This window comes from Phalacrocorax aristotelis, chromosome 1 (assembly GCF_949628215.1).
Source record: "Phalacrocorax aristotelis chromosome 1, bGulAri2.1, whole genome shotgun sequence".
In the NCBI taxonomy this organism is placed as follows: Eukaryota; Metazoa; Chordata; class Aves; order Suliformes; family Phalacrocoracidae; genus Phalacrocorax; species Phalacrocorax aristotelis.
This window is the reverse complement of record NC_134276.1, coordinates 153,653,494-153,678,405: the sequence shown is the minus strand read 5'-3', so window position 1 is coordinate 153,678,405 and position 24,912 is coordinate 153,653,494. Positions and strand designations below refer to the sequence as shown.

At 38.1% G+C, this 24,912-nt stretch overlaps 1 protein-coding gene across 1 annotated transcript in view; it reads left to right on the top strand.

The window, feature by feature from the left end:
• The window catches only part of MTPN (myotrophin), a 44,206-nt gene extending 38,102 nt beyond the window's left edge, over positions 1-6,104 (top strand). The window contains exon 4 of the mRNA XM_075116802.1: positions 2,827-6,104. Coding sequence (XP_074972903.1) covers positions 2,827-2,913 — 87 coding nt within the window. The 3' untranslated portion in view covers positions 2,914-6,104. The remainder of the gene's footprint in view (positions 1-2,826) is intronic.
• Positions 6,105-24,912: the final 18,808 nt, after the last annotated feature.

Here is a 24,912-nt window from a genome sequence, read left to right as displayed (position 1 = left end):
GTCCCCCCCCAGCCTCTTGTACACAATCAATGTTATGTTCATCCTGAATCTAAAACACAGTGCTATACTAGCTACTAGGGAGAAAATTATCTCTATCCCAGCTGTGAAACTCAGGACAGTATTTTAAGAGAAGCACATAACACACACATAAAATGTTAATAGCTTTTACTCTGGGGAAGTAGAGAATACTGTGGAATCATTTTATTCTTTTACAGTTTTCATTAAACTTGCTTCCAGGCAGTGTTGTACTTCTGAAAATTGAAGTCTTCTTGACCTGAACCTTATTATTTCCTTCTTGTTCTGTTGAATGCAAGCAGGAATATTTCTGCCTCGCTATGGGCCCATTTTCTTAATTTGTTAACACTGAGTTTATTAATCTGTGTCCTCCTTAGGTAGTCATGACCCTCTTATCCTACATTTGGTGAAGCTGGTTTAGAAACTCAGGTCTTCCAAGTCTGTGAGTTTTCTGAAGTACAAATGTGCATGAAGGGTGAAAAGCAGTCTAAGTCTAAACTAAAAGTTCTCCTTATATTTTAAAGTTACTTCAGTTAACAGTTATATATTTTATATTCTAAATGCTGATACATTGGTAGAGAGTTTTGTAAGTTAAGTCCTTTAAACTGAATCAGGATGAATAGTGGTAAGTCATTTACTGCATAGTTCCCTTTTTCTTCAAGCCTAAGTTCCTTCGGGTTTTCCAAGCTTAACATCAAAGAATAGCTTTGAAGCCCTTTTGATTTCCACATGGACTCTGATCTGAGAGTGCTATCTAAGCAGGAGAAATAATCAACACCTGCGAAAGAAGCTTTTCATCTCCCAGGACAACTAAGATAATAACAGCCGCATACCCGTTAACTCTTAGGGTTTTTTTTAGGGGAAGAATAAATTTTTCACAAGCAGTGGGTTTCAGTGGTTTCAGCCTAAGTGTGTGTTTGCAATGACCAACTAATTATTTCTTGGGAACAGACCAATTCAGCTCACCTTCACACCCAACAGAATGGTGATACTGCAGCATACTGCATACTGTGTGGGCCAAGGATGTTACATAGTGACAGAGGTAAATGTTATGATCGCTTCTGTCGCTGGATTGAATTTAGTGCATATGTGCAAAATGTATGCCTGCATTCTTCTACCTGAAAAGTAGTAGAGAAAGTGAGCTGCCTGGAAGGAATTATTGCAATTTTAAGCATGCCTCTCTGAATTCTTCACTGGAGTTGTCAAGACACTTATTTTCCCAGGCTCTTTCCCTGATAGCAGAAGTCTATCCCCTTGCCCCACAGCTGACTGCCACCAAACCAACCAGTCTGTTCAGCTCATGTCTTGCACTGAGGGTCTCTAGGAGCTGCAGGGAAGATGAATGGCTGCAACAGGATCAGTTTGGCCAGTAGACCACAGGATGAGCACTGCTGCCTTAGAAGCCACTGTAAAGCCATCTTTTTAGAATGGCAGATTGAATATTTAGAAGTAAAGAGAGTAGAGGTTTCAAAGATGGAAATATTCTGTTATGAAAAGTAGTATTGGCAGCAAATGGTAGTAATGTCAGATACAGTTTATTAGATTGTTAGAAACTTTTAAAATGGGAAGTTTAGTGGGCTGACAGTTGTCTTGGGAACAGACATGGTATTATGTATGGAAGTTTAGTAGAGTTTTATGTGTATAATCTTCTATCAGTAAAGAAGCTCTTGAAATTCTAGATCCCTTATGTTCTTAGAAAACTATTGGCTGTCCTTTACTATTAATCTGTGTTCTTCCTTCCTTGTAATGTAATTGAGAAGAGACTTGTACTTACTCAACGGAGAGTTGATATGTAAAACTAAAGATGAACCTCTGCAGTAGATGCTCTTGCCACCCACAGTGTTTTTCCTGTTACTTTATTGAGCAAATACACATTTTAAAGTGAGACTTGCAAATCTTCTCAAGAGGAGGCGTTCTGTAATCTAACTTATTTTCAGGAAACATCTCTTGATCTCTGCAGTCAGCCCTGTGTTTTCTAATAACTTTTATCCCTTTAACTACCCAATTCATAGTTCAGCCTGTTTTTCCCTTTTATATACATGACTACACGGTGCTCAAAACAAATATGACAAGTTAACCTCTCTTTGCTTCTCATTTGCTCTCTCCATGTTTCTGGCACTGAGCCTGCATTTGCACTTACTGTTCTGCAGTTTGTCTGCTTGATGCATTTCTGTTATCCTCTATCCTCCTATTGCCTCCCCATTCTGTTTTGTTGCCTTTTAGGTGTAGGCATAGTTTATTCAAAACAAACTTGATCAGTTTTGGACTTGGAATGATTTGGGCTTTTTTCTATGTAGCAGTAGGGTTTTCTTCAAAATGGGGGAGGGAAGCACAGTCCTAGGTGAATGTAGTCTTTCACGATGTAGAAAGAAAATAGTATGATTTGCTAGTAAGTAAGGTCTTCTAGAGATTACCTGTTTAATTTAGCATGTGAAAAAGCTGCTGAATGATAGATTTCATAAGTGTGTAGTACTGAACTCTTGCATTCATATGAGTAGTTGCTGGAAACAAACAAAAATCTTTGTGTTTCTATCCAAGATTAATTGATAATTTGTTCATCTTGCAACTTGCTGCATGACAAAGGTTATGTGACTTTTTCCTAGTTCTAAAGTAAATTTTGAATTTTAGGTTATCTGTGTGCCGAATAGTTTTGTATATAAATCTTGCCCGTTTGGTTTCTAATTGAAACAATGCACTGCACTAAAACTATGTAATCAGTATAGTTATCCAAGGTAAGTAACTCTGGTGACACATTTAATATTAATACAGCCTGGCTTTATGAATTGACAGTTCTTCTCAATGTCTTTGCAGGGTGCTGATAAGACTGTGAAAGGCCCAGATGGACTAACTGCCTTTGAAGCCACTGACAACCAGGCAATCAAAACTCTTCTTCAGTGACGGATGGACTGATATCTTAAACGTCTCTCCTGTGGCCTCACACTGCTGCCTGTCTGTCACTCTTTGCATCTTCCAGCTTCTTCAGCTAAATACTTTTGGGGGGAGGGAAATACTTTATGAATCAGACTAGTTAGGGGCTTGTATCGAAGATAATCTGTTTGGACAGGGTTGAAAACTATTATGAACAGTATCCCTCTAGGACTTCTTTTCAGTGCACAATCTCTTCCCATTTCTAGTGAAAATGGAAGAAGGAAGACAGACTATGATCTTGAATTTTTGGCTTGTAAACCTCCTAGGTTAGTACTAAGATTTTTTTGAAAGATTCCTTTAGATGGAAATACTGTGCTATGTACCTGAAACTAATTGTGACGGAGACAATAGTCCCATGCTATTAGTGTCTGCCATAATCTGAAGTGTAGTAATGTAGGTGGCTGGGTTGCTTTTCTCTCTCAGTGGGTAGCTTTATTCTTCTGCCTAAAGTTTATGTTGCAGTTTTGAGGACTTTTGATACTAGTTATTGGAGCTGTTCTTTATATTGACTAATTGGATGTCACACTAATGTTTTTCTGATTCTTGAGTAAACCAGGAAAGACCAGTTGAGGCATGGTGGTGTTACACTCCAGAACATCTGTCAAGGTACTTTTGGGTGCTTGAATTTGAGGTTTTTCTTTCCCATGTTTGTTCTAGTCCAGGACAGATGTTTTAAGCAACTGGTTTTGAGAGAGTTCAGAACGTTACTGTAGTTACTTCCAAAATGATTGTAAGATTACATTTCTGTACTCACCATGTCAGCATAAAGTTTATAGACACGTGCGAAAGCTACAGGCTGTTTGGTACGCAAGGATAATCAAGTCAAATGTGGAAAATGAACAGTAATGATTTAGACATTCCTATCAAGTGAATATTGTTGCTAAACTTTTCTGGTAGACTTTTAAAATATATGTAAGCTTTCTAAGTTCAGGTATTAGGAACAGGAAGACGTACAAGTAGAAGTCTTAACTTGCTCTAACTACTGGAGGGATAAAAGAAAACCTTTTTAATTGTGCATATCTTTGAACCGATGTTTTGTTGTTGGCTGAATGAACCTCTTCAATTTCATTAAGGCATGGGGCCCATTGTTAAAGTTCCCAGTGCAAACATACCACATCAATCATTGGCTTTTAGATAAGATTTACTATACCAGTAAGTATGACAGTACTATGACAACCTTGATAATTCATAGGAAGGTATTTAATGATGTTGTAGGGATCCCTGTCACATCCTATGGTCCTCAGGAATGTCTGAGCTTCTGGCTTTCATCTTGAAAATTCTCATTAGACTGCTGATTCACCCAAAACTGAATAACAGGTTTTATAACAGAAAAGTGTGTACCACAAACTGTACATCCTCCTCTTTTTTTGGAGTACAGATTTCAAACTTTCTGACAACGTACACAATACAGAAAACAAATGTATATAATGTCTCATGCTGAATTCTTAAACAAAAGTAGCCAATATTATTTTGATATCACTGTTGAAATTGAGAGGATGTGTAGAAGTAGGCTAGTGACTACCACTCCTATTTAATGGAGACTTAGTTTTACTTGAATCATGTTGCTTATTATGATTGAATGTCTTGGCTATAAAAAGCCTTGCATTTAGACTGTAAAAGGAGAACAGAAACTGACTTACATGTACACATCCCAAAAGAAAAGCAATGGAAAAAACAATCAGCTCTGGCCATAAAATGTACAGTGCAATTACTCTTTGCTTCTTGGAGATGGGTGGCAAGGAAGAGCCAGAAGGGTTGGAAATCGGTGATAAATCAATTGGTGAGCTGCTGATAGAAGAATGAGCATGTTTGAACAGTACTTTTAATGACTAAAGAGAACTCTTTAATCTTATCTCTGATCAGTGCTGGATTGTCATGTCATTGTAATAGTGTGAACACAGACTATAGGTTTAACTCTTTATTCAGCTATGAAAGTAACCATCTTTGGCATAAACTTGCCTCCATATTATGCTATTAAATACTTAGCTATTAAAATACTAGTCTAGAAAACTGCAATCTGTTTTTATGTGGAAAACTTGAATAATCAAGTTTTTTGTGTTGATTAGTGTCAAGTTGTCTGGCCATAGTGTTTTGGGGTTCTTTTCCTCTGTATTCCTTCCTGCCCTTCCTTTCAACTCTCATTTAAGTGAGCATTACCATAGTAAAGAAACATCATCTTTGTACTAACTCTTCTGGTGATTCATTGAGGCAATTTTGCCTCCCTTTTTCTACAACTATGTGGACACCTTATTTTTTCTTACTTCACTTGAGGGGAAAAAAAAATTGCAAACAAACTTCAGTGAGACAAGTGTTGATTTGGCTGTAATATATACCCAAGCTGCCTTTCGAGATAGTTAAAAGATGGCATTTAATGTTTGACTCATAAAGAAGAAATACTTTGCTTTTTGCACTACATAAGAGATGATTGATCATTTTGCCCAGGATTTAAAAAAAAAAAAAGTAATAATAAAAGCTTATGCTTTTGTAATTATCTAGATACTGGGCTTGTTCATTCTTTCCCTTCTTGTTAGCTATATTGTGAAAAAATAAAGGGTGGCTGCCTGTGTTTTTGAGTAGGTCCTAACTAGACGAAAAGACCAAACTGTAAATTATTTTACATTCTATAAACACAATTCAAAAAGTCTGTCAGACTGGAATTACATATACTTGGAAATACACTCTGTTCTTAAACCTCTTCCTTTGAAATTTGTGCTGAATAAGTTATAACCTTAAGTATATTTTGGATTTTGTACCCTCTGCTCCCTTTTTTTAAGGGGGAGCAAATGGGAAAAGGAGTACCATAGTTAAATGAAATTTTATCATTGAATAGAACATTGAATTACTTGTAAAACAGGCTGGTAAGAATGGAGTGTCCTAGGTCAAGCAATTGCAGTGTTGCATGCAAAATTTCAAAATGAACTTGTCTGAATTATATTTTGTAAATGGATAAACAATCATCTTTCTACGCAGTGATGGAAGAAAATTAGTGCTCTGTGCATTTTGATATTTGACTTCCTCTTTTCACCATTGTTAACTGTTTTGACACAGTTGGGTTCATCATTATCATGGTTCATTAGACGTCAGAATGCTAAATGATACTGTATTCTTAAGTTTGTGTTGCAAGAATGAATGGAATAAACTTGAAATGTGCGATATGAGAATGTGGAGTTTTATTTGCCTTTCTAATCCTGTGTCTTATTAATCTGTGGCTACAAGTTTTTATTTGCCTGGAAGGCATCTAAGCTCCAGCTCACAGGTACAGTGATTAAAATCTTCAGATTCTTATAAGGCTTAAATGTGGAACGGAAGCTGCTTTGAGAACTGAATATATTAAGTTGGTTTTGTGTTGTTTTTTTTTTTAATTACATCCATTTAAAAGAGGTTTTGATTAATCCTCTGGTATTACATTCTGCATTTCCTGCTTAAATGGTCATGCATGATGTTGAAGATCTCTTATTCATGTAAAATTCTGAGACAGTTTTGTAGGTAGAGGGATGATCCTCCCATTACCTGTGAAGACTAAAGCAATTTATTCCTTCCTTTATTTAATCAGAGAAACTGAAAGTTATTTACAGAAAGCATAGCTGAAGTAGAAATACAATGTGTAGTCATTATTTTTGTTGTATATTTATGGTGACTTTGTCAGAACTTCCTATTGCTTGTCAGTAGAGATTTAGATCCAATTGCTTGAATTGTTTTATATGACTTATTTTAAAATATACACTTTTTAAGACAAAGTACAGGGAGGTGTTGTGTCAAAGTGGGAAAACTATAAATATGGAAAAGGATTTCAAAAGAAACTTAGTTTGTCTGGTTTTCTCTGCTAAGTTTTGAAAACAGGGACTTCTAATGCAGTATGCGCAACCTTTCAGTCAAATATTGGAAAAGAGGGACATGTTCATTAATACTGAAGCAGTTCAAACTGTGCGGTGGCTAGTGGCAGCTGATATATGCGCTTCAGTTCCTGTGTTCGTCTATTGGTTTTCTGTTTGTTTTTTAATGGGTAGCTTTTCTGTAGGAGTAAATACTAGCTAAGGTTCAGAACACAGATTTCTTTCACTCGAATTTCTCAGTGCCTGGCTAACCAAATTCATCTATACATGTAAACACTTTTCCTAATATTTGTTTGTCTGATCCATGGTACAAATGGATTTCTCAGCTTCCTTCCAAAAGGAAGTCGGCCTGAGAGCCATTTTTTTCAGTTGGATCACTTGATTGTTTTTCTGTTTTGAGAAAAGTATATTCTCAAAGCTCTGCTCAAAATATTTTTGTTCTACTTCTAATCTGACGTCTTGGCACAGCTTTCAACTAAGTTATGCCATAAGTTTACCAGATGCGTTGTTCAGAAAGCTCTGTTTCATGTAGTGCTTTGAAAGGTTTCAAAAGTGTAAGTGCATGCCTGCTTGGGAAGTGAATGAACATTTTTCCTAGGAGCAGTGGTGCTCTCTCCCTGCCTTAGCAGTCAAAACAATGTTTCTAATAATTTTAAACCAAGCAAAGTTGCATTTAGAGACCATTGCTTGCTATTGTGATCTAATGTTAATTTGAAGAGCCTTCTTCTGAACAGGAGAAGTCCTGGAATCTCTTGATTCTTCACTCTTCAGATTGCATTTGGAAAGCACCTATGTGCACATCTCCATTCTCCTGTGTCCTAAATACCTTGCTCTTCAGGAATACTGCAGGCTGCTACAGGATACAGGTTTTTTCTGTACTTTTCAGTGAGTTCCTGTTTTCCACAAATATACCTTCATTTTGCAACACTTCAAAATTATAAATAGAGGCCTTCATTTTCATGCACTGAGGTTCATCTCATGGTCACTAAAGTTGAGAGGCGGGACAGTGCCAACACCACAGGACAGACTGCATGATTCAATTCGTCTATCAAACTTAAAATTCAATAAAGGAAAATTTTTCAGTTGTCTCAAGCTGAGCATAAATTTGAAGCATACAAAATGGAGTCTCAAAAATAATTTCTTGACCTACAATAAATTCAGGTTTGGTACATACATAAAATTATTTACCTTTAAAACATTCCTTCATATGTGTGTCATTGTTTTCATCTAACTGAAAGTAATTCCTCAGTATATTCAGAAGAAACTTCAGTTTGTTCACCAAAGCTTTTGTTTCAAAACAAAAGAAACCATTTTCTGGTTTGGATCAATGTTTAACTATTTTGCCTCAAAAGTGTTTGGAGGTGGGAAGTCTGGCAAAGTGTGTAGCTTTTCATGAAAATGAAATTATACTTCCTCTTTCTTTTTGGAATACACTTTTAATTAATAAATGTAACCTTTTTAAAGAGTGGCATCATATTGTGACAAAAATCCAGCCACTCATTTCTTATTTTCAGTGGAAAACCAATAGATACATTCCAGGTTGACACAAAATGTCTACCCCCTTCCAACTTAACAGTGCAGTCACCAAACCAGATCAGTATTTGCATGTCCTTGTGCAATGATTCAGCTTGGTTTCTGTTGAGAGGGATATCCCTGGGAGGGCTGCATGGTGCCCTAAACTTTCGTAGTGTCTCCTAATCCACTATAGCACAGGGCAGATGTAGTAGTTTAATTAGATCTAAGATAAACAGAGATATCTGAATGGGGTTGTTATTACTTAATTCAGTTTCTGCAGTGCAGAAGAATTCCCAGTATCTATCCCTTGGCATGCAGAGAGTGAGGAGAGCTGCCCTTGTTAAAGACTGTTAAACAGTAATTTGTTACTGTACTGAGCCAGCTATGGCCATCATAACATGGTAGCCTTCTAGAAGAGCAAATGTTAGTTGTCTTTTATAATATTATATATAATATTAAAATTACCAATGCTCTTACATAAAAATGTAATGTTTTAACCTAATATTAGGTTTTGAAAGTCTTTCCCGAAGTGTATTCTTGTTACTTTTATATATTTTATTGGGGGTGGGGGGTGTCTTGCATATGCTTTAGGAAGCTTCCTAAAACAAGAGCGCTTTCTAGGTTTTTTTTTCATTGCCCCTCTGCGTAAAGCGAGCTGTAACTTTACCTTTTACAACAGAAATATATTTTATGTTACTTTTAAATGAAAAATGGAGTCAATGTTTGTGTGTTCTTATCTATTATAAACAACAGTTGTGCTGAAGGATACTTCCCAACTATACTTTCTGACAAATTGCTGTGAAAACCTAGTCCTAAACCTGACACCAATATCTATGTGTGGGCAAATCCTGAACAGTAGACATAAAAAAAATATGGGAGGAAATGTTTGAGTTTGTTAGAGGCATTAGATGAGATACTATTAGAACTGGGATCAATACAGTAGCAACAGATTTGTTTCGTCACCATGCACAAAACCCTCTGTATTTCACTTCTCAATAGGAAAACTTGATTTCCTTCCTTCTTTTTCATGCACTTAGCCTGTAAGCTGATTGAAGGGTTATGTCTCAGGACCTGACACACCTTAAATGTGTTTGTGTGTTTTCCAGCCAGCATCAATAACCTTCTCAAAAATACCGAAAAGCTTATTTAGAGAGAGAGATTAAACATATGGGAAGCACACTAATTCCTAGTGCCAGAGGTTTAAAATGTAAGAACAAAACCCCAAGCTTATAAATTAATGAAATTTCTGAAGATAGCTATATATTAAATATTTACAAAGCCATATTAAACAATAACTTGAAAGAAAAAAGGCCCAGCCTACGGCAATAAAGCTGCATAACTTGTATACTTAAGGCAGTGCTTCTAAGGCTGTTCTCACTATAAACAGCTGGATATATATTGCCCATTCTCTCTTGTCTGGTTTAAAAAAAAAAAAAAAAAATTGGCACTTACTCAGCAGATGGTTGCTTTGGGGAAAAGAGGAGTCCCTTGTTCCCAAATTGCAAAGCTCAGAGGTTGGGTTTTCTGGGTGGGGTTTTTTTGGTTGTTTTTTTTTTTTTACTGTCAGAGGTGAGATTTACAGAGAGGTAGAGTGTGTGAAATGTGCTCTAAATCAGTGTCAAATTTTCTCTAAGCAGTTTCTAAAGATCACATCCTGTCAACTGCATTTGTTCTCCCCATGTCAGAGCTGACCTGTGACACATGCTCCCATTCTCTCATCTTAATCTGCCCTTCCTCAATGTGCAGCTTTCAAAAGCCATACTTTACCGCATCACAGCTTTCCCTTTTTAATAGGTGCCTAGAAAGTAGGCAGACAACTTGTTTGTAGATGTTACTAGAAAATACCCCATCTAAGGCTGTCTGTCCTCTATCACAGGAAAGGAGGAATTAAAATCATGGCAGGAACAACTGAGGAGAAGTTAAATAAAGACTTTTTCCATCTTATTTCCTGGCTATTACTGGCTGTTTTCCACTTTAAATATTACGGTAGTATGCCCTATTTCTTTTTTGTATCAGATGCTTTATCTCCCTACTGCTTTCCTTCACATCAGTTGTACACTGAGTACTTGCAGGATTTGAATAATAGGATTTACTTTCTCCTTGTTTTTCCCTGAAAGCTACTGGAAGACAAAGTGGTTACGAAATACAGTAATATCAGTGGTGCCACAGAGATCACTGGTGCTACCCTGAAATAACGCTGAATGTAACACAAGTGTTTTAACCTGCACATTGAGTTCTTGATGCCCTTCTGACTGCTTCTCTGATGATGCTACAGGGTGGTAGGAAAAGTGTAAATTACTATTGTTTCAATCATTGATACAAAATAATTTTCTTAAAGCTGCAAGGTACTTAATTTACATACTGAACTGTCGATGATTGATACATTGTAATGCTGGCAGAAATAGAAGACATAATGTGTGTTGAGATCCTACTGCTTTTTACAGTGTAGCTGGCCTTGCAACTCCAATTTTCTCGATAGTTGTGATACAGCATAATTCAAAATATACCTGGGGAAATGCATCCCTTCAAGATAGGCTGACTGGTCTGTAGTTCCTCCCGACCTTGGTGATCGTGCCCCTGTACTCAGCACTCGTGAGGCCACACCTCAAATACTGCGTTCAGTTTTGGGCCTCTCAAGAAAGACATTGAGTTGCTGGAGCGTGTCCAGAGAAGGGCAATGAAGCTGGTGAAGGGTCTAGAGAAAAAGTCTGATGAGAAGTGCCTGAGGGAACCGGGGTCATTTGGTCTGGAGAAGAGGAGGCTGAGGGAGACCTTACAGTTCTCTACAATGACCTGAAAGGAGGTTGTAGCGAGGTGAGTGTTGGTCTCTTCTCCCAGGTCACAAGCAATAGAACAAGAGGAAATGGCTTCAAGCTGCATCAGGGGAGGTTTAGATTGGATATTAAGAAAAATTTATTCACTGAAAGAGTGGTCAGGCATTGGAACAGGCTGCCGAGAGAGGTGGTGGAGTCACCATCCCTGGGGGTGTTCAGGAAACATGTAGATGTGGCACTCCAGGGCATGGTTTAGGAGTTGTGGTGTTGGGTTGATGGTTGCACTTGATGATCCTAGAGGTCTTTTCCAACCTTAATGGTTCTGTGATTCTAAGATTAGACATTTTAACAGTAGGATGACTCAGCAACAGACATCTTATTTTTAATTAACTAGAAAAAACAGTAAAATAAAGATCATATTTAATGTAATGCAGAACAGTAAAGAGACAGAGCTGGAAGCCAGAGAGGAGGTGGAGGAGGCTTTGCAGTGTTTTTATAACTTTGGACTAAGAAACAAGCAGGCAAGTGAAGGAATGAAAAAAAATAAAAAAATCCCATGGTGACTGAGTAGTTTTCATAGACCATTTTCTATTTTGAGCTCGCTTCTTCACAATTACCATTGGAGACAAAACACTTTTCAATAACAATTATAAGCCAAGTTCATAAACATCTGAGCTTCAGACTGGGGGCCCGGTGGGCAATAGTTGTTGCAGTGATAAGGCAAAGAAAGGTATTACATTCAGTTTTTGTGTTCAGCAAACCAGCCTGTTTTCCCAAGCGTTTGGTATTTTAATGACTATGATTTGTGACCTATAATGCATAATCCCAATGACTGAAACTTGTTGGCTTTTCTTATCATTAATGTTTGGACTTAATGTTCTGCAACACTTTTGTGTCTTCATGGGGAAGACGTAGTTTATTGCTTTCCTTCTCTGAAATGATAGATGCAACATGCTGTATGATTCTTTTATCGTTATTTTTAAGTTGTTTTTCAGAAATGCCTAGGTGTCTGTTGCTCCTCAGCTGTTTGGACTGAGAACTGTTGCTCTACTGAACTGGAGTTTCGCTATGAAGTAGAGGCCCATGTTAAGGCAGAGCTGCCTGCTGCATGCACAAGCATTTTCATGGCAGAGAGCAGCTGTGACACATTGTGGACTTCCAGCTGCATTTTTCCAACTGGTAGCTGTGAAAACACATCAATAATTCCACGGCCATCTAGGCAGAAAACTGTCAGCTTCTAAAAAGTTTTTGACCAGATTGTTCTTCTCTTCATGTAGTGACAACTTACCAGAGGGAGGAAATAATGATTGGAAAGAGATAACATGATCTTGACGTGTCTAGGGTAAACCTTTTACAGAAAAAAGTGTATCCTACTGGATCCTTTCCCAAGGAAATGTTCAAACCGCTGCCAGGTAGTAGCTCTGTGCACCTACGCTTTGGCCATGTTGTCTCATCCATTTACTGAGGATTTAGAATATTTGTTCCAATGTTCTGTGTTCTGGTGTTAAAAAGCTGATGGCTGAAACCAGCGGCCTAAAACTGCCTTTGTCATTCTTGACAGCAGCTTTATTAAGAAAAGCAGTGATACTTGCTGTGGATGCATGACTGAGAGGGTAGCGAGTTTCTTTTTAAGTTTTATTTAGTGTAAGAGCAGCAGTGATAAAGGGCTAATAGCTAGTAAGGGAGTTGACCTATTGAGGTATTTGACTAAATAAAAATATAAAGCTTGTCTTACGGAGGTTTTGAAATGACAATTTATTTTTTGACTGGTTAATAATAATAAACACTGTCACTTTTTTACATGTTATTGGCAGTTATGGTTTTTTCAGGCTTTCTTTTGTCATAATGAGAAATTCAGTCAGCTTTTTCCTTGTGTTCACAAGTTCGTCTACCTATAATGGTAGATGAATTGACTATTCTGTCTCTCAGTTCTCTGTTTTAAAGCTGAGATGTATGCTTTGTATGCTCTTTGATTAAAATAGAATTAGTCCTTGTAGCCTGGGGAAAACTTCTGTATATGTAAATAGGCAGAGAAACATCTAGCATTGAAGATGATATTTTTTTTAATTACTCTGTTTTCTTTTTAGAGAGAGTGTAACTTATCTTACTCATAGACCACCATGTAATAGGAGGAAGGAATTTCTTTGATCCCTGGACTTTGATACAATTTTGTGATTAAAAATTGATACCTTCATCAGTATATCTTTGGCAGGATTAGTATAACGACATGAACTGATAAATTTTTTTCTGCCAGTTGAATTCTTACATAAGTGGATCACATCAGACATCTTTGTTATCACAACTGATGTATAAAAATTTCTTTTTGAGAACTGAAGAATTCAGAGCAATTTTTTCCAGGTACCTTCTCTGTCATCGGGAGTTAAATGAATGTACTCGGCTTTGAGTGGGAGCTATTAAGCAGGTATGGAAATAGCCATGGGAATCTTCTTCCTCCTTTGTAAAGGTATGACTAGAAGTACTCCTGGAAAATGTGTGTTTTTTTTTAAAAAAAAAAAAAAAAAAAAAAAACAACCCAACCCCAAAAAAACCCAACCAAACAGAATCCCAACCTCCCCCCAAAACCACAAACAAAGAACCAAACAAAAGAAAAAAAACCCAAACAAACCTACAAAACTAAAAAAAAAGAACCACAAACAAAAAACAGCAAAGATGAGCTGTGTTCCTGCTAGAGATAGTTGGGAAATTAATGTCTTGTCCACCAAGCTGAGAACTGCAACATACTCAACTTCTTACCTGTGTTCTGATACAATAGCGTATAGAAGGTCTCGTTGTCTCCATACCTATGCCAGGACTGGTAGCATCTTCAGGTTGGTTTCTTCAAGGTTACGTGACTACACCAGAGAAACACTGAGATTTAGGCCTTAAAGGTTTGGGTATTAGCAGCCTGCTCTGTTTTCCACAGTGTCTTCAGGCAACTGTTTCCACAAGGCATTGTTTCAATGGATAGCCAAACCAAGTGCCTCCAGGAGGCTAGGTCTTCTCAAACTTTGATCTTTTCTATTTCTGTGAGATGTGGTGCTTCCCCTCCTTCACAAATATTAGGAGAAAATATTAGGGAAAGTGTCAAATTATTTAACTGCTTTAATCTGTGGTGTTTAGCTTTTCTAAAGCTAAAGTTGAGTTTTAAATGTTCCTGCAACAAGTTGTTTTTGCAGTAAAGAAACCCAAGCTGATACAACATAGCTGAGTAGTGTATGGGGAGGGGGATAATTTTGTTGATTTTTGGTTCTCCAATGTATAAATAAGCTAGGTCCCCAGAAAATCTGTGCATCCTTCAATTTCATGGTTGCTTAGCAAGTCACTTCTTGAAAGCACTGTTAACCTGTGTAGTACAGCTGCTCAGGATATTGCTAACAAGTTGAAGAATTATGAATTTGCCCTTCTTGCATGCCAAGAAATGGTATTTGGCTGGAAAATAAAACATGATTAAACAGTGGAGCCAATGGCAGGGAGAAATTTTCAACAAAGTGAAGCAGCATGCAGGATCACATGCAATGCTTGTGTCTATGCTGTCAAAGTAGCTGCACTTTGTAGGTGGTGGTTAGACTGAATATCACTTTTTTTCATGACCTGTGACTCTTGTCACTGACAGTAAATGTCCCTCAAGAGCTAAGGATTGTACAGGGACTGCGCTCATTCAGCTGTATTCATTGTACCTGCTAATCAAAGATGAAAAGTGTAGGATTGAATGAAACTGAGTCTTGCCCAGATCAGAGAGAACTGGGAAAACAGAAATAAACATGGTCGTCCTGGCTTGGGGAATGGGTCCAAAGCATTTGTTTGATTATGAATTGATGAATTTTGGAGGAAATGACATTGGAAAGTGACAGCTGCAGAGAAGGTCTTTTAAAGGCACTACATAAGAGGGGCAAAGCAGGAAATTTTGAATGTTATTAGGGAACATAGAAAATTATCAGGCAGCATAAAGAGCGAGCAAAAATAACGCAAAGTATGCATTGCAACAGCACTTGGAAAAAAATACAGAATGGCAACACATGTCCAGTATTCATATCCATGATTCTTACAGCAAAGCCATCTTTATGGCCAGGGCAGCAGAAAGAGTTTTTACCCTAAAGGAAGGGAAAGCGATGACTGTCTGTTGCAATGCATTCACTCATAAACTTCAGGTTTACACACTCGCATAGCTTCTGCTCCAGAGGGCATTAGCTCAGTATAGTAAGACAAGAGTTGAAAAAGATTTGGGTTTTTTTCATGCTGTAATCTGGGAGAGAGGAAAGGAAATAAGTCTAAACTTGAGGATATTAATTAAAGCCTATTTTCAAATGAATAAATTATGCTTTTTCATTTATCTTTCTTTTTTAGTTGCAATTTTAAATACATGAAAGCTGAATAAGTGAATGTTGCAGCTTTGGAGTTCTTCGGCTCAATATTTACTTTCTAAATGGTGCTATTATTTAATTTTGAACTGTAAAACCACTATATTCTGCAGGGTTGAAATAGCATTGTGAAATATAGTGTTGCAAAAAGCACAGGAAAGCAGCTGTAATGTTTATTACTGAAAAAGACAAACACAGCAGCCCTTCTAAAATACAAAAGGGTGTCTAAGTTGGCAATATTAAGCGAACAACAATTACCAAGCACTGCTTTCCACAGCCTTTCTACACTTTCAGGCTCGGTCATTCCCAATGAGGGCAGAGACAGAGTTCCATTTATTTATTTATAGCTGGTTGGAAGTTGTGAAACTTTCTTGTGTTTTGATGTAGACTCCTTATACAGAAATGTTTGAGAACCAGTCACCCAATCCAGTAATCCTTAATACAGAAATAACAAAGATAAATGTGTATTTCAACACAATAAACAAGCACTAAACTCTTTCCATTTTGTAATAAGCAATCCCTATAAAGGTTGGGAAGGACGAATCTATTTGGCCGAAAGTTCACTAATTTGCTGTGACAGATCTTTGGGTTCTCCTGCTAGGGTCTGTCCTTGAAGCAGCTCCCCGTCTTCCAGCCAGCACTTGCCTGTGTGGGTTGGCTGCAAATGACTTCATTTATCACAGCTGTCACCTCTAGGTTTGCTTTAACCACTGTTAAACACCTTTTTAGTATATAATCTTGCAGGCCTTGGTTGATGAACTTCTGTGAACTTCAGCGGAGAAGGAAGAATATTCAAAAAGTAACGTATAGGTGTCTGGTGTAAAGGATCCTTATGCAAGTGGTACGTCATGCAGTGGTGTAAGCTGTCATGGCTTTTACAAGTGTGTTGCTATCATTGCAGCAGTAGTGGGAGAAGTACAGATATCCACAGCTCAGAAAGATGCAGTGGACAGCCAGTAGATTATTGCTGTTCACTGCTTTCCCCTGCTGAGGAGGAGGATATTCCGAATGATTAAGTGTCTGTCTCCAGATTCAGGAGAACTGGTTTCCTTATGTGACAGATTATGTTTGATCATCGGACAAATCATCTATGCTGCAGTTTGATGGAACAGTTAAAGTAGCAAATGCTGCTGAAAAGGCAGATTTTTTTTCCCCTTGTCTTGGGCTAAGCCCCTGCATTAGCGCTAATGCTCACCTGGTCCTGAAGAGAGCTGAAATAGCAGAAAATGTCGCCTGACAGCAATAATAAAAATATGATAAGCCAGAAACAATATTTTAGCTTTTCTAGGGAGAATCAAATTTTTATCTTAACTTGAGCAGTGACAAAAATTGTACATAGTTATCTGTGGATTCATTGCATCTGGCGCATTCCCCAGGCTTGCTAGGTCTTTCCAAAGTTTCTTGTAATCCTCACTGCCCACAAGAATCTAGAATAATCAAGGGGATATAGTCACCTTGCTGTTCACCTTCGCTTTCAGTTCATTAATCCATGGGTTGAATGTCCTCAGTCCAGTCCTAAGGCTGGTCCCTAGGTCACTCTAGTATTAACCTCTGTCGAAAGTGAGAAATAGCTACTTATGTCTAATTCTCCCTCATTCAGGTTTTATACTGTGCCATGACTTTTCCCGATGTTGGCTGCCAGGTTTCTTCAATAGCTGAAGTCTTTGGAAAGTTTAAACATTTTCTGTCTAGAAGCTTCTCTATTTAAAAACAAATGGATACTAGGGGGGTGGGCAATAGAGAAGAAGCAGTATGGGCAATTTATTTTTTCTTTTAGAAAACATAGACCTTTAAAAATCAGTAATTATCTTGTAACATTACTGTCCTTCAGTAAAGTTCAGTAAAGTAGCTCCGGACTCTAACTTCAAAGGAAACAGGATGTAAGCACCCCAAATGCAGAAATAGGCAATTAAAATCCAGCCAGAAGTTCTATTTTTCCCCAAAGTCCTTGTGTGTACTCTATAAACTGCTCTTCACAAGGGTAAATATATGCTTAGGGGAGTAATCGATTCCTTTTCTGAATGAATTAATTGATTCCCTGCCCCTGCTTCTTGTAACAAACAACAAATTACCAGCTACTGTTAAGGCAATTTCAATACACGGCTTCATCTCCATCTAAACCAAGTTTGGACAGGTCGTTAATAATGCAAGCCGAGGAATGGAGTGAACTTGCGTCTGCAATATTTTTCAGAAATCCATTGCAACTGAAACCCAAGGTTTGCCACCAGCCTGACAGTTCAAACAGCCTGTGACAAGCCATCAGACTGTCTTGTATTTCAATTATTTATCATCATTCTGTGAATATACTAGACAGCCCTTTAGAATTTGAACAAACACTTTGAATGATGTGTAATCCTTGCTAGAGTTCATCACCACAATGATAGCATGTGCAAACAGCTGAAAAATATAGTTATCAATGCCTGGTTCATACACACTGTTTTGCATGTGGGAGGTTTTACAGAGGAAGTAGACAATTTGAGACAAAAGTATCATGGTCAAGGACAGAGATAGAAGAAAAATTCACGTCTCCAAATTCTCAGTCTGAAGCTCCACTAGAGCTTGCTGGTACCAAATCTATTTAATGCATTATGCTGGAGTCCTGAAGCCCCAGCCGAAGACTGGCATCTCTTTTCTTCTGTGATACAATGCAGACATGTAAAAAGTCTATGGCAAGCTAGTGTTTCACAGTGTTGCTACTTCAAATAGCTCTGGGAGATCGAAAGTCATGAATTTCAGTAAGGTGGACTCTGAACATTCTTCACACAGAGGAAAGCAGTAAGAATGATCAAAGGCCGAGAAAACAGATGCAATAACAGACCTTCCAAATATATAAAACGCTTGCAAAGAGGAAGGGAAGCCATCTTTTTCTGTGACTGAGGTGGACAGGACAAAATGGGGGAACAACAGTGAGGAGTCTGACATGAAGAAACTGATTCTGAAACTGATTTCTGAGAAAGTCTATGGAGTCTCCATCACTAAATGCCTTTAAAACCAGATATGAGGGAAATTATTTTTTCTCAGAAATTACTCACATAAACCTCTGAGACAAGGTGAGGTCTAGATCACTTTTTCCAAACTCCTCCTAGGCCTGCAATTTTGTGAAGTTTCATCTACTTGACAGGTGTGTATATATATTTAATACAGATAAATATATCTAAAAAAAGGGATTCGAATACATGTCTAACAAAATGCATACAAGGAATACATTTATGCAATTTATACGGATTTAAACATGTTTAGTCATATTGAGAATTAAGAGTTAGGTTGTCTTTCTGGGTGATTTAAAGGATGAGTTTGGATTTGGTGTCCTCTGAAACTGAGTTATTCAGTGTACTTCATAGGGGTTTCCGTCAGATATTGTGCTCATTGAAGGCAACCTCTCTGTACAGCTTATTGAAAAATAATGTTCTTTGGCAAGAAAAACAGCAAAAGCTTGAAATTCTAAAAAGAAAATTATTAAAAAAACTTTTTAAAATTTTTTTCTAAGGGCACATCACCTGCAGCTCTGCATTGATCCAGACACTGACTACTCTGCAGAGTCCTACTGAATCACTACAGCTCAGTCTATGAGAAAGAGATTGCAAGCAACCTGAAAAATATGAAAAAATGGTTCTGAGAGCCATGTTGGATGTCGAACAGTGTCAAAATCATAAAACTGCTCAATCGATCATATTCCAGTTCTGATGCCTTACGTAGGCACAGGCTGCATGTTGGTATGATTAATTCAGTTAAAAGTGTAATACTTTATTTTTCTTTTTATTTGTGTTCACACTAGTTGTATTGGTACTCTGGTGTGAAAACAGCTTATAGCAGTACAGCTTATTTCCATTCCCACTTAGAAATTATGTCTGCCATCACTAGCTCCTTTTCACTAGTTTCGTATTCAACTGCATCCACAGTACTAAGGTTGTGCTTCTGTAATTATACAGGTCTAGATAGGGCTTCTCTCTTTTTAATAGATTTTAGTTTCCTTTATTATGTAGCATTGCTGATTAATGGCCCTTTTCTCCCAGGAAAATAGGATTTATACAAAACAAACTGCTTGCCAACTGGCTTTAAAGATTCCCCCATTCATTTTAGTTAATTGAAATTATGAAAATTCTGCAGCTTCTTAGTCAGAGATATCTCTGCAGAGTACCACTTCTGGTGATGCTTCACAGCTGTATATGACTTCAGCAGATCCAAATAAGTTATATCAAGAAAAGTGTGTTTACAGGCTCCATTAATTTGAAATAACATGGCCTGGGGTATTGTAGTATCCCTTGATAAATACATTTGGGTTGTAATAGAATTTTTCCTCTCTGCTATGAGGCTATTGTTCCCCGACTTCCAGAAAATATCACTTCAGGATTATTTATCTTCTATTATTAGTTTGTGCTTAAGGTATAAATCCAATAATATTATTGTCTTTTTATTTGTAACAAATGATGAACAAATAAAAGGAAAACATCATGGTCTGCATGTAGGGTTTACATTTTTTCAAATGTGAACCAGATGATAATTTTAGCTGCAGGACATGTCTACATTACCAGGACCACTAACGTGCTATACTAGAAAAATTCTGCAAGAGTGCGTACAGCTACAACAGGATAGCTGTCCTTTGTATCAGTCCAGCCATCACCCTGAGGGGAAAAAAAAAAAAAAAACCAACACAAAAACAGCAAAAGATCTGGTATGGCAATATTTACTTCATGAGTGTTGATGGATCACATCCCTCCTGGTTGCAAAGCGGCCTTTGCATCAGCTTGTAGTTTGAAGTTTCTCATGGAGGTTGGACTAGACCTTCTGAGGTTCCTTAGACCATAGGATAATTCACATTATATGTTGCATTTTTCATCCATTTAGAGTTTGAATTCATACATACAGAAAAGACAAAATCCGTAAGATTCTTCCTGATTGTCCTAGTTTTCCTTCGTGTTTTGTATGATGGTATACTTTCCTTTCAGGTCTTCAAGTCAAGTGCAGTCCATAATCAGGTGATTAGAGAACAATCCTGCTGTTACAGCTGACACAGTGGTCCTTTGTAAATGGGCTACAGTGGTGCTAATCATGCTCAGTCAGTCAAACCTGTGCTTCCAGTTTGAATGCAGGTTGTCCATTTTAGAGGTAAAATGACCATTACTTTAAATAGCACTTCGCAACTGTAAGTGGCCAGGACCCCACCTGTAGTCTGCTCTTATAGCTCAGTCATTGAACAGGGCTTTGGCGAACCACAGTGGCTTGACTGACTGAATCACCTGCCTAATTCTGCAGAGCGACCAGAGATTTGTCTAAGGGGTTATACAATATCTTTTCAAAGGTTATGTTCCAAGAGCCATTTAAAAATGCAAGAGGAGGCAAAAGGACAGAGGCAGAAGAGACTTGCAAAAGCATCTATTTTCCATGGTGTGTAGGAAGATGCATGTCGCCATGCTATTTCAGTGTTAGTTATCCGGGTACTCCCAGGAGAAAAGCAAACATACAGTACGCACATTTTGGAGACTAGGGCTGCAAATTATTTGCAGAGGTATTAGTGCTGGGAATTGAACCTGGTAGCACCAGAGGAACTCTAGGCAACATGGGGAGTGAACAGGAGGAACTAGGTGTCTGTGAGTAGCTGCAGAGCTATTATCTCAGTGGATCACAGGGATGTGCTGCAATGGATGGCTACTGGTTTTTTAGGAAGGACAGACCAGCATGGTGAGATGGGCAGTTGCCTTTTATGTGAGAGAGCAGTGGGAGTGCATGCAGCTATACCACAGGGTAGGTGATGAGCTAGTCAAGAGCTTGAGAATCAGAATTGGAGATCAAGATGGGCACAGTTGTGGTGGGTGCCCACTGCAGCCCATCGGATCACGAAGAAGTAGGTGAGGCCTTCTTCAGGCAACTGGAAGAAACCTCATGATCTGATACCCTGGTCCTTATGGGAGACTTCAACCACCCCAGTGTCTGCTGGAGAGACAAGACAGTGGGGTACAAGCAATCCAGGAGGTTTCTGGGTATTTTGTTTCTTAAATAATAAAACAATATAAAACCTGAAGAGCAACCCTGGTTACAAATAAATATCGTATCCTCAGGGGCTCCAATGTGAATGAGCATGCGAACTGTAAAAGTGGATTCCTTGAGCTATTCTTACGTTATTAGGGAGAAACAGATAAGCTGTGAACAGTCAGAAAGGTAATTTCTCCTGTACTTGCAATAAAATTTCAGTTAATTCTCAAGTTTATTGTGTTGCAAGCAAATCCACACCTTTTCTTCTATACTTACCAGGTTTTTATTAAGTTACAAAAGAGAAATATAATTACAGCTCTAGGAATGCCTGGAACCACGATAAAGCTTTGACTCCACAGGACTTTTTACTGTACTTAATTTTAAGCATCTTCTCACCTTGCTTGTCAACGGATAACACATAAAACACTTGTTTCGCAGCATCATCGCTATAGCATGTTCCTTCCTAGAATAGTGATCTTCTGTGTTGTACTTGCCTGTGACAACTATAATCTCTTGATGTGATAAAATGCAGCTTTTTAGTGTATGGTCCGTGCTACATATGGTACGCAGCAAATGATCTGAATCATCTAACTCTCAGTGTCATTTTTATTACAGATTTCTTCATTCTGTGGCTGATAAATGAGATGAGGATCAATGGAGAGACAAGGGAAAAGAGAGGCAAAGAGAAAAATGGGAAACCCAGTTCCCATAACCTGGGAAAAATGGTTATGAGACCCTAGATACATACATACAGTCTTCAGTGAGGTCACAGCATTTTGGCCTTCGACAGCAGGCTTGTAAGTCAGTGGTTGATCTGTGTAAGAGAATGGGTTTTTTCCATTATTGGATTGGTATCTTGAAAAGTTATTTCATCGCTTATTGAACTACTGTTCCATATATCCTCATAAACCTATAGTTAATGCTGTAATATTAAAAGCCTGATGGCTCAAAAGTGGAAGTTCTCTGTTTCAGTTATTGTGAGATATGCCCTTGTCTCTTTTTAGAAAGCCCTTTTAAAAACACACAGAGAAAATCCCAAAGGTACCATAGGTACCTTGTTTACCCCAAGCTACGTTTTCTGCTTCCTGTTAGCCTGGACACATTTAGTTTGCTTTTGCAGGTCGTCTTTGTGGGGGCACTAAAAGACATCAAATAAGACCAAAACAGGCTGAAGAAGGGACCACCTATACCTCAAGGGCAAAAAGCCTACTTGGTTTAGGGGAAGGTAAAGTGTCCTACCTGCTGAAAGGGAGGTTTTCAATATAACTAAGATAAAAGAAATGATTGAGGAGAGAGGGAAGGCAAGAGGAAACCTTAGAATACCTCAAAGCTTTAGGATTTATTGCTTTTAAAAAGATACAATATTGAAAAAGCCATTGCTGTTGCTGCTATTATTTATTTATTATTTCCCCAGGTATTCCGTTAATTGTTTTTATTCCCGTAGTTGAAAGAAGTCTGGATTACTTTCCAAAGTTTCTAAGAGATCTCATACCCATGGCTACTTAAATAAGATAAAAACCCTGACTTTAAGATTTTACTTCATTTCCTCAGCTCTCTTAGCTGTGTGAAAAGCTATGTGGGCTCTATTAAAAACTTATGTTTAAAGCAACTCATATTTTGATCTGGAGAGGAATCTCTATATCTGCACTGCCAGGTATTTGTCTATGCAAGCTGGATCTTGGGTTGTCTTTTCACTACTGCCATGATTTTGAGTAGAGTATCTGACAATGAATAAACATTGTTAGGTTTGGAGACTTCATTTGAGTAAAGTTCCCAAGAGCTGTATCTGAATGTAATCTTCATCTGAATTTACTGAGAGGAGTGTTGCTTGGTAAGCTTTCATTTCCAGGTATTTTTGGCTTGGCTAGAAATAGTGTAGCTTATTTTGTATGTATTTCAGCACTTCTTGTTTCAGTCAATGCTAGAAATAAGCAGTGCAGGAACAAACAGCTATGGCAAAAAAAAACATTATTTAAAAATCAACTAGCTTCATTTTGCTGTCTCCTTGCTTTGCTTTTTGGAATAGTAGATAAAGCTCCTCTTGAGTGCAGCCATTGTTATTAGTTATAATATTCAATGTTTGTGAATGACTTAGAAGCTAGTTTCAATCATTTTAGGTAACCTTACTGTCCCTTTCTATGAGTCAGTCACACCTAGGAACTTCAGGATACATCACAAAAGACTGAAATGGAAGGAGGCAGAACTTTCTAAGGTAAAACCTTAAAATAGTCTTGTTTAGGGCTCCAATAATTCTGCTCCTTTCCCTGCCCAAGTTGCCTAGTCCTGCTCCTTTCTCTGGTCAGATATTGGAGTTTGTGTGAGAGATTGAGAAGGCTACAAAGCTGCTGAGCATCTGAGCCTGTGAAAACTCTTGACTTTTTGAGGAGGGTGCCAGGCAACACTGTTGGCTCCTCCTAATGGCCAAGGCACCAGGGCTGTGGCAAAGGAGTGGGTTGGGCTGAGTGACTCTGGGTGACAGCTCCAAAAGGGATCACATGAAGCCTCCATGCAGGTGTGAAATTAATTATTTAAGTGTAATTACTGAAGTGGCTGAAGGCTAAATATGGATTAGAAACAACACTTGGATATAGCAAACAGGCATGACATTTAGATACTCAATCAGAGCCCCTAAACATAGCATTAAAGAACATCGTTAAAGTACTCAAAAATTAGGGAAGATAAGGATTAAGGTGAACTTGAATTCAGCTTCCTACTGTATTATTTTGTAGTTGTGCCTAAAATAATCAGTTTGGAGTACTTGCAGAACTAACAGCTCTCTAACACAAAGTCCTGTACTAGGTCAGACAACCACAGCTGCATGATCTAGGTCAGGGTTGAGTGGTTTGGTTTTTTTTTTTTTTGCTTTTTATATTTTTTTATCTCATTTTATTTTGCAAGAAACACTTACTTGCAAAGAGGGCTTTAGTTTTCAGAAAGGCCTTTCCTTAAACAGCGTTTTGAGTGACACTATTTATTTCTCTATTGAAGATTTCAGGCAAGCGGAGCGCTTTTCAAAGACACAGACCCTCTGGAAGCATCCCAGCTCTGCAGCAGTTTTTTCTGGTCAGAGGTTGCACGTTTTTCATGGCTCTGTTCGTGACAGCATGTGCCATATCCCAAGTGAATCAGTGATGATAAGAGAAAGAAAAAGGGTGCTTCACTGCACTTTTGCATTTGACGTTTGGAAAGTCCGTGGCTGGGGAGCTCTAGTCATTTCATAGTGACTTATAGACAAGAAAAGTGAATCTCATTAAAGACCTGACCTGCAGATGAATGCAAATCTTGTCCTCTGTTATAAACGACATCTGTGAAATCCAGCTTTGCTTCCTAGCAGGAGAAGGAACACTCCAGCTCGATACTAATTCAGCAGCCCCATCCTGTCCTGTGATTCACAGTGATCAATTGCTTGTTCCTCTTCTGCTGTGGATGTAACACATCTTCTCTGAGCGGGGAAACACTCTAGTCTAATGTGTGGATTTAATTTTCCTGTCATTCTTTCTGCTTTGTAGAATAGGAGTC